The 13,135-nt window shown below is 43.9% G+C and overlaps 1 protein-coding gene across 1 annotated transcript; it reads right to left on the reverse strand.

Moving 5' to 3' along the window:
• Window positions 1-3,550: 3,550 nt before the first annotated feature.
• On the reverse strand, window positions 3,551-12,305 carry LOC144893035 (hydrocephalus-inducing protein-like). Its single transcript, XM_078782570.1, has 5 exons — window positions 12,267-12,305; window positions 10,753-10,983; window positions 8,129-8,353; window positions 5,060-5,202; window positions 3,551-4,909 (listed from the first exon to the last, which is right to left on the reverse strand). Exons 1-4 carry the CDS (start codon window positions 12,303-12,305, stop codon window positions 5,191-5,193), a joined length of 507 nt encoding a protein of 168 aa, XP_078638696.1. The 3' UTR covers window positions 3,551-4,909; window positions 5,060-5,190.
• Window positions 12,306-13,135: the final 830 nt, after the last annotated feature.

Raw genomic sequence — 13,135 nt, forward strand, 5'->3', positions numbered from 1 at the left:
GGAACCTCAGCACTGCCTGCTCTTCTGCTCTCTGTAATGGTGTTTGGGGAAGTGCGACTTTAACTGTTTCCACCAACTCAAAAAGGAGCCTTTGGACATCTGATAGAATTGCCTGGTCACCCTCGATCTCAGTAATTGCATCTCCAATTGGTTCAAGCATCTTCAGGCTGTTGACAATACGTGCCCAAAACACATCATTGTCAAGAAGAATCTTCCTGATATCAGCATCTATCTCCAATGAATCCATGATAGCCAACTCTTGTAGGGACTCCTTGCCATCAATAAGGCTGTTATACATGATTACAACTGCACCCCACGTGGTTTTGCTGGGCAATTTCAAAGATGTACTTTTCTTTTTGTTGCTCTGTCTTTGCTTTGTCTGGTCAAAGCTCAGTAATGACTTTTTTCAACTCATCAGCTATGTATTGGCTAGTATGCCTTTTGTCTTTTGTGTCTGTGCTTTTGAAAAACACTGGTTGCTCCAGGCAAAATAAGGTTTCACTTGGAACAAATTGCAACAGAAATTATTTCACCACAATGCATTTCTACAAGGTCCCCAGAACAACATACTAAAAGTCCCAAGCAATCCCAACATGGTAAATATGTATAATTTGCATAATCCAATATGGCCGCCAATCTGCAATATTTCTCTCATATAACGAATGAAGCTCTGTCTAGTGGTGACAGATACACGAGTTTCATTACAAAATCACCATGATATGCTCATATAAAGATGTCCAGCTTGTGAAAATTGCAGTAGTGATTGCTGTAGGTGTACAAAATGCTGGAACATCCAACTCAAACGATTAAACAGTTTTGTCATACTCCTCTGTGAAATCTGGCAGTTCTGCATTGGTACAACTTGTACCATGACATTCCCCGCACACAGCACTGCATGTGAGACCATATTTTCTACAAGTACATCTTCGTGTATTGCAGTCCTTTTTACAGTTGCAGCAGATGATGTCCAGGAGTGCTGATGGTGCTGCGGCCTGATCTGTCAGTATTGGTAGGCAATGTCCATCTACTACGTGCCATCCCCACTCCAGTGGATTTAGATCGATCCCTTTCCACTGCTGTATTTGGTGGTACACACGAAGGCTGTGGTATCTTGCAGCTGCGGAGGTGGGTGGCAGGGTCTGTGGCTCTACATGTGAAACATTCTTGGTGACCTTCTCACAAAACCGCTTGTACCGTAAGGTGTCCAATCCTTCCTCCTCAGATCCTCCATACAATGACACTAGTGCATGTTCTCCTGCCTTGGCGATAACCTTCCTCTCCATTTGATGTGTTTGACTGAAAGCTTTAGCTTGTTGATAGAAGAAGGCATCGTTCATGATTTTTTTCAGTGCTAGACCCTTTCCCAAACCAAACAGTCGAGAAGTTGTATCGCAACCAAGAATAGCATGTACGAACAGCATGCAGTCACATACATCACTGCCAAGCAAATTCTTTGATTGCTTCATGTTCGAAATCCTGTTCTTTCTTGAAGTTTGCTTTGGTTCTGGTATCAGGAACAAGTCATGTGCGTCCATTTCAGCATGGTGAAAAAGAAGGATGAGTAAGTCAGTGTCATCTCCCACCAGGACAGAGTCTGTTGTTCGTGCAGAGGTGACAGCTGTTTGAACAATTAACAAATCAGAATTTTGCTTTGCATGAAATGTATTGCACCCAGCTGTCTCCAGTTTGTCACTCAGATAAGAAATGAAGCGCTGTTTGTTCCTCGCATTGTTCAAGAAATCCTCTTTTCTGAATTGAATCACCATTTCACCCGCGAAGTGAACTGTCACACCAGTACAGGCTCCTGTTCTTCTCATGTGTGTGGCATCTTTCGTTGATGGGTCATCATTGTAGCCATCAAAGACAACAGTAGCATCAGCATATTTCTGTACAACATAGTTGGTGTATAGATCACACACACAATCAAAGGTAGAACCTCTTGGCCAGGATAGTCTGTGAAGTAGAGCACCACCATCAAGGATGTACAGGACATTTTCAGGAGGTTCTCGTTGTTTCTCTTGGATGACTTTCCAGATAGAATCAGCAAGAGTTGCCTTATTGGCCTGCAGTGGAAGAGAGGAAGATTCGAACAATGCAGGAGGGTGACTACAGAGTTCATACTTGAACAGTGATGGAACATCTTCACAGCATTCAGCGACAGTTATCAGCCTCTGGAATATCAGCTGTGGATCCACCTTCACAGATTCGCCTTTGATTTTGACAGTTGATCTTGTACCGAGTGTCTTTGCTTGATCAGCTTTTCGGAAGACAAACTCATCGACAGATATCCCAACCATTGACGCTAGAATCCGTTCACCAACCTCTCTTGATCTTTCAACATTGGCTCCTTCCTGAGCTGTCATGCCATTTGCAATGTTGAGCAGTGCACTGTTATTAACAAATGGGTTTCTCTTTTCAAGATAACTGATAAGGTCAAGGGTGTCGCTGACATCTCTAGCTTGTCTTGCTGATGATATGTCCTTGTGTTGGTCACTGGTTTCATATGACACACCACTGAGCTTTTGCATGGCATCATTGATGTTTGCACATGCTGGCATAGATAGGACCCACACCAAGCGCTGGGTTTCTGTCATCCCCTTTCCTCTTGTAAGTCCCCCACTTGTCTTAACACTTCTCATGAGCACTGGTTCAATAATGAGATCGGTCGACAATCCTGACCAATATCTGTCGCTGCGTCTCACCACATGGTATCCCTGCTCAAATTTCTTGTTCACTTCTGGGTGTGTCTCTGGCAGATTTAACATCAATTGAAGATAGATATATGCAAACTTTGCATATAGTGTGTGTCCAGATGCTGCAAAGTATGGTAACATTTCACGTACTGATTGGAGATGCATTTTCCAATTGCCTGTGTGTTCAGCCTTGGGAAACCTCTGTAGAATATCTACCATTTCCATATATTGTACCCAGAGTTCTGCGGTCTGCATTGTGGTCATTATATCCTTCTTTTCCTTCAGTTTGTTTTGAATTCTGTTCCAGACATCTGCCAAACACACGTTTTCTACAGATGTTGTAGAGGAAACTGCATTGTCATATACTTCTGCTGCTATGGTCAAGTCGGTTGTGTCAGAATGTTGTTCGACATCATCACCTGTCATCACTTCATCAGGGTCCTCTGCTTTCATTTTGGATGGCACTGGTACATTGTATGCGCTGGACAGAAGGATGGTGTTCAGTGCAGCATCTACTAGCATGTGACCACGGACTGCTCTGGACACAGCCTTGCCAGTCAACATGTGGCTCACGGTGTTACTAGCGTACACAACCTCAAGGACTTCTTCCAATCCAGAACCTGTCATCAGATACCCAGGAATGCTACCCAGGAAACTCATTTCCATGTGAAACCCTCCCAGTTTGAGGACCATTCGCCAGAGATGAGTCAAATGGTTGAGATCGAACAATTGATAATGCTTTCCAATACAAGGGTTGATCGAATGTGAGGACAGGAGTAACACCATGTCGCATGGCCTGAGCCGACACAAACTTTAGTGTGGAATAGAAACAATTTGGATCACCAGGATTGAGATCAATCATTGGAAGGAATATCACAGAAGACTGTCCTGGATATTGGCCATGTTGGAACATTTGCATCATACCAGACCATGCTGGTCTTGGAGAGCCAAGAAATAGGGAGGTTTTCCATAGAATGTCGAGTTGAGATGTCAGATCATCCGCTGCCGTGTGTACAAGTGGCAGATAGGTGAGTGGTGGCATCATTGCAGGGATACGGAAGTACTCAATGTTTATACGGCCAACTGCAGCAATGTCCGAAGCTGTAACAGACACTTTGGGGACAGGTCTTGAGGTCTTTATTTGTGGTGTAACGGTAGCTATGATGCCCATGCCATGAAATGTCCCGGTGCCATCTAGTGTTGCTACGTTATGGTCAACATTGTCCGCAATATACTGGATGCATTGTTCTTGAGTAAAGAGTGATGGAGTTGGAGTGTTATAATTATAATTAGAGTATTTATTAGAGTATTTATTTATTATTTATTAGAGTATAATTATAATTATAATTAGAGTGTTATAATTATTATTTCATTGCTATTACTAACTTCTATAATTGCAGATTGGTGGCCATATTGGATTATGCAAATTACATATTTCCCATGTTGGGATTGCTTGGGACTTTTAGTATGTTGTTCATGGGACCTTGTAGAAATGCATTGTGGCAAAAAAAATTCTGTTGCAATTTGTTCCAAGTTGAGTGAAAAAATGGGCTAGATTGCCTGGACCAACAATGTAGTTGATAATGCCTTCGCCACGGATATTGGACCATCCTTCAGAAATCACTGCAACACAGTCGGCACTTTCTATTGTCTCATTTACCTTGCCCTGAACACGAACATACTCTGCTTCCATCAGATGTGTAGACAGTGCATGCCTTGTTGGAAGGGAATATGCAGGACGGAGGATGTTGATGAATCGTTGCCAATACACATTTGATGTTAGCATGAGGGGAGAGCCAGTTGCATAGATGGCACGGGCCAGACATTCATCTGCCTTTTGTTGTGTGGCTTCATCAATCGAATCAAAAAAGAATCTCTGTTTGGCTGTTGAAGTGGATGCACCAGTAGAAATGGATGCATCATCAGCTGTAGTGGATTGAGAGGACGGACAGGGGGATGAAGGAGTTGAAGTGGATGCAGCAGCTGAAGCAGATGGACAAGATGCTGTAGCGGCTTTAGGTTTGACGAGTAGCTGTTGTGTCTGTTTTGTTTTTTTCAAGTTCTGTGGAAACTTTTTGCACTTTTTCAGATGATTCTGTTGCTTGGTAGCATTCTTCACATACTGCTGAGAACAGTACTTGCAGAGGTACAGCTCTTTTCCTTCTTTCTTCACCAAGGTTAAATGTTTCCATGCATCTGATGGAACACGAGGCATTCTGCAAAAACAGAAGAAACATACTAAGTATTCCAGATGAAAGATACAGTGTAGTGTCAAAGCTTAAATTCAGATGATTTTACCTGGTAGCTACATTTTCATGTGTGGGAAAATCAATTTAAAGAAATAGAGTTAATAAACAAAGACTTACCTCACTTAAAACTGGGTCCAAGGTGAAATAACAGCAATCATCAACAATGCAGATGTTATGTAAACTCAGCCAATAGGAATAGCAGCTCTGAAGGTAAATACAGCAGCTTTATGTCCAACTTGTAGTTGTACTCAACCTTGGAGCTACTGAGTGAACAGAGTGAGGTTTAAAATCAAGAAATGGAAAATCCCACTTTCTGAAATTACTATTCACTGGATGGGGGAATTCCCATGGCTCTGACTGTATCTAATTATAGACCTTACAAAATGATAGATGAGAAGGGGGTATACCAAAATGACACATTCATATTCTTTAAGACAGAGACTTTCCAGACAAATCACAAAGTAAATTTGGGAGCAGTTCACAATACCAGTCATGACATCATCATTTGAAACAAATGTTACCCTGTATACATTGTGTCTATAGTGGTACATCATTCGCACATATCCTATATTTGAGCGAATTAAGCTACATGAAGGCTCCAGCCAGCCCACAAAGCATGTGAAAACTCTTTTATTTATGTGAAGAGTAAAGAACACAATAATGTTGTTGCTTTCTCCCAAAAATAACATTATTTTTCCATTTCTAAGATAAAATGAAAATTCCCAAAATTTCCAACGCATTGAAAATTCCCGAAACTTTCCATGGAAAGTTTCCAAAATTTCCGGAAAGTTTCCGACCCTTTGCAACCCTAGTGCCATGTGGCAAAGTATAGAAATGAAGGGACATTCATAGCTTGTGGAAAATGTCAAACAATAGAAAAGAAGGGATATTCAAAAAATCTCATGTGCATGCTGTACTACCCTTGTGTTCTCAGGAGGAACCAAGTACTGCTCTAAAAAAGTTAATATAAAGGGGTGCAAATTTGATTCATACAGTTACATGAAGAAGTAAATGTATTTTATTTGCCAGATGTAGGGCATCCCTCATTTTTATAGGCCCCTTATGTAACATATATGGATATAAAAATATATATAATCGCATAATATACGTGTTCCAAGATCCATAAACAGGGAGGATGGTATGCACATGCACTCAGCGCAATCATATATATATATATATATATATATATATATATATATATATATATATATATATATATATATATATATATATATATATATATGCCATTGTCTCTCTGTGGCAACGTATACGAGTACAGACAACGCCATTGTCCGCTGTGGCAGTCTGTACCCTTGTTTCCTTATGCATGGCCACATCTTTGAAGTTACAAACTCCAAACTCGGGGAACAAATACAACGGTGTGTGTGTGTGGAGGGGGGGGTGGAGGGGGGTGGGTGTGGGGGGGGGGCTGATATGTGGCCACAGCCTCACACACGGGTATGGGGGATGGGGGACGGGGGCATAAAGCATAAATTAAATTCTGTACGTAAATGTGTACCGTGTCGTGCCACCTCGTGGTGGTGGCAGGGGGTATTGCAACTCCTTCCTCTACCTGGGCAACAATAAGGCTAAAGTGCTCTTTGCCCGGGTAAATTTGTCCTCTTTACCTTCCCCCCCCCCCTCCCTCCCCCCCATGCAGTGTCCTGTGAAAGCCCGCCATACAAGATGTACATGCAGTATATCTCTCCCCCTTCCTTCCCTTATCCTTCTAGCAGCAAGATCCGTTGACAAGGTGATGGGTGGACTCTTCCAGTATATATACATATATATAGTCGTGTGCAGAGCGATTAACACTGCCTCTCAACGGATAGACTGAACAGACTTTAACTCCCGAAGACTGCATCAATTATGGCGGACTTTGCGCTCGAGCACAGGATTCAGGAGAATCACGAGGCTCCTTATCTCTTTTAAAACCAAACGGGTTTATTCCCGAACAACAAAACCAGGGAAGGTTTAATTAAACACGAACTATGTATAAAAATATGAACGTATGGCACCGCACATCATCATCATCATCATCATCATTGTTTTATGGCCCTTTCTTTGCTTGCATGTGTAAGCTGTGATTCATTTTGTTCACACCTCCGTTCATCCTTCTTTGGGTTTGCCCAGGTTTCACTGCCATATAACATTGCGCTTCTAATGCAAGCTGCATAACGCTTTCCCTTTCGTTGGAGCGAGATCCCCCTTGGTCAATATGGGGGTAACAACTCCCTAAACTTCCTCCAACCACTTCTAATTCTTGCACTATCACTGATGTCTCTGCACCACCAGCTGCAGGGATCATTTATTTTAATACACACCGGACACAATCACAATGGGGAAAGGGACGAAACTGGGTGACTTACCTCTGGTGGTCAATGGTGGGGAGAGGGGGAGGGGAGTGGAGGGGAGGGAGCAACCATGAGCGGGTGGTGAGGAGGGAAGAGAGGGGCCGATAGGCAGGATTATGAGGAGATAGACAGGACAACGAACAGGCTCACGACAACAGTAGGCACAGGGTGAAGGCAAGCATGCAGGACAACCTCCTTAAAGTGCTCGTCTCCTCTTAGAACTCTGTGAGATCTCTTCAGACTCAGCGCAATCCTCTTGCATGCTCCTCAGAACTGTTCCCGCTCCTCTGAGCACACCAAACTTAGAGCTCCAGGCTCCTCCCTCTTGCTCTGTTGACAACCCTCCGCTCCTCGAGGTGTTGGCCTCCACCCCCTTAATGAGACGATCAGAGCTCCACCCCCTTCTCTCCCTTACATGGCAGAGCCCCATGATATCTGCTTCGCTCTCCCCAACTCTTCTCTCGTCACCCGGTACATCCGGTGGATGTTTACAGGGAGCTTTGTACGCACATTTAATTAACTTAATCCCTAGCTATTTAATACACAGCCTCACACTCTGCATGGCACACATTCAAACAAACAATTATTAAGCTGGCGTGTCCCTACCTTTTACGTTGAGATCGGCTACCTACTCGCACACGGACCATGCTACTCCATGCAGTTCTATCTGTTCAAAAGTAATCTCTAAATCCCCTCCCCTCCTCTCCTCCCCCCCCCCCCCCAAAACATAACAATATATATCTGTAATTATGTGTAAGTGTTCCGCAAGTTCACTTTCACATGACATCAAAAACTAGAAAATGTTCGTCTGCAGATGTATCAACCGATTTACCTTGCAGGTGTACTCTGTTTTTTGGGAAAGGTAGTGCAGGAAACTTGCAGCCTGCACGTGAATGCAACCCAGTGCGGCTTTAAAGTATAATGTACGTTCAGGAGGTGCAGCCCGTGCATCCATTCGCAGGTCATAATTGATGGAGCAGAGATTATTGCTGTGGAAGCTCAACTCTCGCTCAGCATTTCCAGCATGCATCAGCCGGTACTCAAGTGATATCGATGCCTATTGTGGGAGGGAGCAAGAGGGAAACAAAGGGAGGCTGGGATGTAACTAATGGGCAAGGAAACAACGCTTGCTACAATCAAGTATGAGCAAGTCTTCAAACCTGTACGCGTCTACGAGCAAGGCTTAAAACCTGTATGAGTGTCTGAACACAGCTTCAAACCTGTATGAGTGTCTGAACACAGCTTCAAATCTGTAAGAGTGTCTGAGCACAGCTTCAAACCTGTAAGAGTGTCTGAGCACAGCTTCAAACCTGTAAGAGTGTCTGAACACAGCTTCAAATCTGTAAGAGTGTCTGAGCACAGCTTCAAACCTGTAAGAGTGTCTGAACACAGCTTCAAACCTGTATGAGTGTCTGAGCACAGCTTCAAACCTGTATGAGTGTCTGAGCACAGCTTCAAACCTGTATGACTCCACAAGCAAGGCTTAAAACCTGCATGAGTCTACGAGCAAGGCTTCCAAATTATACGAGTCTACGAGGAAATCTTCACACGTTCATGAATGTCTGAGCAAGGCTTCAAACCCGAGTCACGAGAAAATCTTCACGTCTGTATGTAAACTTTAAAGTCTTCTTGCAAAGGAACGGTTTGAAATTGGGGGAAAAAATGTATTGTTGTTGTGGATTGTTGTTAGGGTGCAATGTGGTTCCATTGAAATTGCGATTCGAGTGGATTGGTGTAGAGTGTGGTTAGAGTGGATTGTAGTTGGTGTGGAGTGTGGTCAGAGTGGATCGTGGATTGAGTGGATTGTGTTTAGAGCAGCAGTGTGATTAGAGTGGTTGTGGTTAGGGTGGATTGTAGTTGGTGTGGAGTGTGGTTCGAGTGGATTGTAGTTGGTGTGGAGTGTGGTTAGGGTGGATCGTGGATTGAGCGGATTGTGTCTGGAGTAGTAGTGTGATTAGAGTGGTTGTGGTTCGAGTGGATTGTAGTTGGTGTGGAGTGTGGTTAAAGTGGATCCTGGCTTGAGTGGATTGTGTTTGGAGTAGTTGTGGTTGGTGTGGATTGGTGTTAGAGTGTGAGAGGTCTGCAGGTGAACCCCAGTCGAGTCATCCCAAAAACTTTTTTTTTAAATGGTACGTGCTGCTTCCTTGCTTCACGCTCAGCATTGAGACTTTAGACGATGGATTGGAGTGGGAGCACCTCCTCAAACATCGTCACTGGAGAACAGCTTTCAAATCTCCTTTTGGCCGTGAATCAGCAGAGTATTGGAGTGGGAGTGCAGCTGGTGCGGCCTGTTTGCAGTCGGTGTTTGTTTGCCTCTGGCTGAAGGAGATTATAGTTTGAGAGAGATCAGATCCCCAACCACATCACGTGCTTCCAAACTCCACTCCATCTCCCAAATTTCTCCCAGGGAGGGAAGACCCTGGTGCGGAAGCCCTCGTTTAAATGGTTGTTTCAGCTTGAAGGGAAGCAAGCTCCAATGGACATTCAATGTGTTGATTTGTCTCTATTGGCGGCATATTTAATAAATAGCACCGCAAAGCGGGCGTAACCCCTCAGCCCATGCATGGTGGAAACCAATTTCAAGATGGCTGCCGTGGCGGCCATATTGAAAATCGCAACGCGCCTATTTTCGAAAGCAACCTTCCTCTACTCAACCGCAACACACACTACAAACATAGATTTAATCGGACAAGCCGTTCTCCTTGAAATTGACGGAAACCAAAAGTTGACGGACGCCCGCCCGTGATGACAATACCCCTCAGTCCAATTTGGGCTGAGGGGTGAAACGTGGTGACGAAAGCTTGGCAGGCCTTTTCATTTGCTCGAGTTAAGAAAGTGGGTGATCATCAAATGTTCATTTTTCGTTGAATTAACCATTACTTTATAATTGATTTATTAAAATCGATGGAAATGATCAGGGTTCAACTCAACATTTTGTTGATGTCCGGTGACAAACCCTCGACTTCGTGCTGTGACTCAGGAAGTATGCAATGACGTCACGTCACTCAGGGATACAAAGGCCGTCCGCCATTATGGGAGACAAACAAATGTGACAGCGAAACCGCCCCGGTAGACAAACTTGAAGATCGACACTAAAATCAATTGATACTGAGCCTAGCATGTGGACATACTGACCACTCATGAAATGGCCGCCACACACACCGGCTCGGATACACTTATCTCCCGTAATGGCGGCAACATCATGCAGCCCGGTCCTCACAGCAGAAGTGACGTCTGTGTATGCTGCTAATGCCACAACGCAAGGCAGAAATTGCATGTTTTGAAAGTCCTCTCTGGTCTCTTCACGACTGAACGAAATGACTGAGAATACAATATAACTGTGGGGTTCTGGCGACTGCAAAGGTCTACAGACTCTTCAGGATGTTTGCTGTCACTTTAACATACGTTACACCGGATTAAAGGCTTATGAAAACAACCCATCAGGTGTAGGTTTACCTTTGACTCTGCGGGAACGACAAACTGCGGTGGTAATTTCACTTCATCGAGATCACAGTCAGTGTTGAAGGTAACGGGCACAGCAAGAGGGTTGTGCAGAACCAACGAGGTGGAAGCACCGTGCCGGACGGTCGCAGACAACTCCAGAACCGGCACGACGTCGGTAGAGGTCGCGTGGAATATCAACATGAAGAAGATGAACTCTTGTGTCTCCTTGTTGAGGAAAATTACCTGCAGGGTGTAGGGACAATCAACGATTACACCTGCACAGGTTTCAACATTACAATCTGTGCAGTTGATGAGGAGGTTTCCTGAGCAAGTTGGAGCTTCCACATCAGGGCTGTGCAAAACCTAAGAACTCTCATACTACCTCAGAGTTTCAAGCAATGCAAAGAATTCAACGATCGGTTTAATCGATCAGGATTTATTCACACAGGTTCTGCCAACATCCAAGAAGCACACACAGCCTTACCACGGCTCCGCACACACGTTACGCCCGCCTTACCACGGCTCCGCACACACGTCATGCACTGGTACAACATCCGCGTCCTGCATCATCCCCAAGATCCTGGTCCTGTATCATCCCCAACATCCTGGTCCTGTATCATCCCCAACATCCTGGTCCTGTATCATCCCCAACATCCTGGTCCTGTGTCATCCCAAACATCCGGGTCCTGTGTCATCTCCAACATCCTGGTCCTGTGTCATCCCAAACATCCGGGTCCTGTGTCATCCCAAACATCCGGGTCCTGTATCATCCCCAACATCCGGGTCCTGTGTCATCCCCAACATACTGGTCCTGTATCATCCCCAACATCCTGGTCCTGTATCATCTCCAACATCCAGGTCCTGTATCATCCCCAACATCTGGGTCCTGTATCATCCCCAACATCCTGGTCCTGTATCATCCCCAACATCCTGGTCCTGTATCATCCCCAACATCCGGGTCCTGTATCATCTCCAACATCCGGGTCCTGTGTCATCCCCAACATACTGGTCCTGTATCATCCCCAACATCCCACTTTTTGAAATACCAACTTCTGTCCTGGAAGTCCTTGGTGTCCTTGTGTTTTATACTTCTCCCACCCCCCCCCCCCCCCTCCTTCCCACGCCTCCTCCCCCCAAGCCCTCTCCCTCCCACACATCTCCCTGCTCTTAAATGTTGTGTGCTTTCAAGTGTTTGCGTGCTTCCCATTCTCTTGTCTCCCGCTCCCTCTTTTTATATATTTTGTTTGTCTGGTTGATTTGTTTGTGAAGTAAATGTCAGCTCTTTCACGAGCCTCGATTCAGTATACAAAAAAAACAAAAACATCCGGGTCCTGTATCATCCCCAACATCCTGGTCCTGTATCATCCCCAACATCCTGGTCCTGTATCATCCCCAACATCCGGGTCCTGTATCATCTCCAACATCCATGTCCTGTATCATCTCCAACATCCTGGTCCTATATCATCTCCAACATCCGGGTCCTGTATCATCCCCAACATACTGGTCCTGTATCATCCCCAACATACTGGTCCTGTATCATCTCCAACATCCTGGTCCTGTGTCATCCCCAACATCCAGGTGCTGTAACATCCAGTTTCTTCACATAATCGATTCGTAATCAACCAGTTAACTGTACATAATCAATTCATTAATCAACCAGTTAACTGTACATGATCAATTCATAAATCAACCAGTTAACTGTGCATAATCAATTCGTAATCAACCTGTTAAATCCACATAATCAATTCGTAATCAACCAGTTAACTGTACATGATAAATTCATTAATCAACCAGTTAACTGTACATAATCAATTTATGAATCAATTAGTTAACTGTACATAATTCGTAATCAACCAGTTAACTGCACACAATCAATTCGTAATCAACCAGTTAACTGTACATAATCAATTCATTAATCAACCAGTTAACTGTACATAATCAATTTATGAATCAATCAGTTAACTGTACATAATTCGTAATCAACCAGTTAACTGCACACAATCAATTCGTAATCAACCAGTTAACTGCACACAATCAATTTGTAATCAACCAGTTAACTGTACATAATCAATTCATAATCAACCAGTTAACTGCACACAATCAATTCGTAATCAACCAGTTAACTGTACATAATCAATTTGTAATCAACCAGTTAACTGCACACAATCAATTCGTAATCAACCAGTTAACTGTACATAATCAATTCGTAATCAACATAATCAATTGAATTGTTGAAACTGCCAGACAGACAGAGTAAAATATTATCTCACTCCTCTCTGTGAATGCGAGATCGGGACAAATTCAGAACCAAAGTACTGTTAAACTGCAGGTTCTTTTTCCGATTCATGTTCTGATTCATGTTCCGATTCGTGTTCAAAATAAAACATTCAATTGA

Source organism: Myxine glutinosa, chromosome 1 (genome assembly GCF_964187855.1).
Source record: "Myxine glutinosa chromosome 1, kmMyxGlut1.1, whole genome shotgun sequence".
Classification (NCBI taxonomy): domain Eukaryota; kingdom Metazoa; phylum Chordata; class Myxini; order Myxiniformes; family Myxinidae; genus Myxine; species Myxine glutinosa.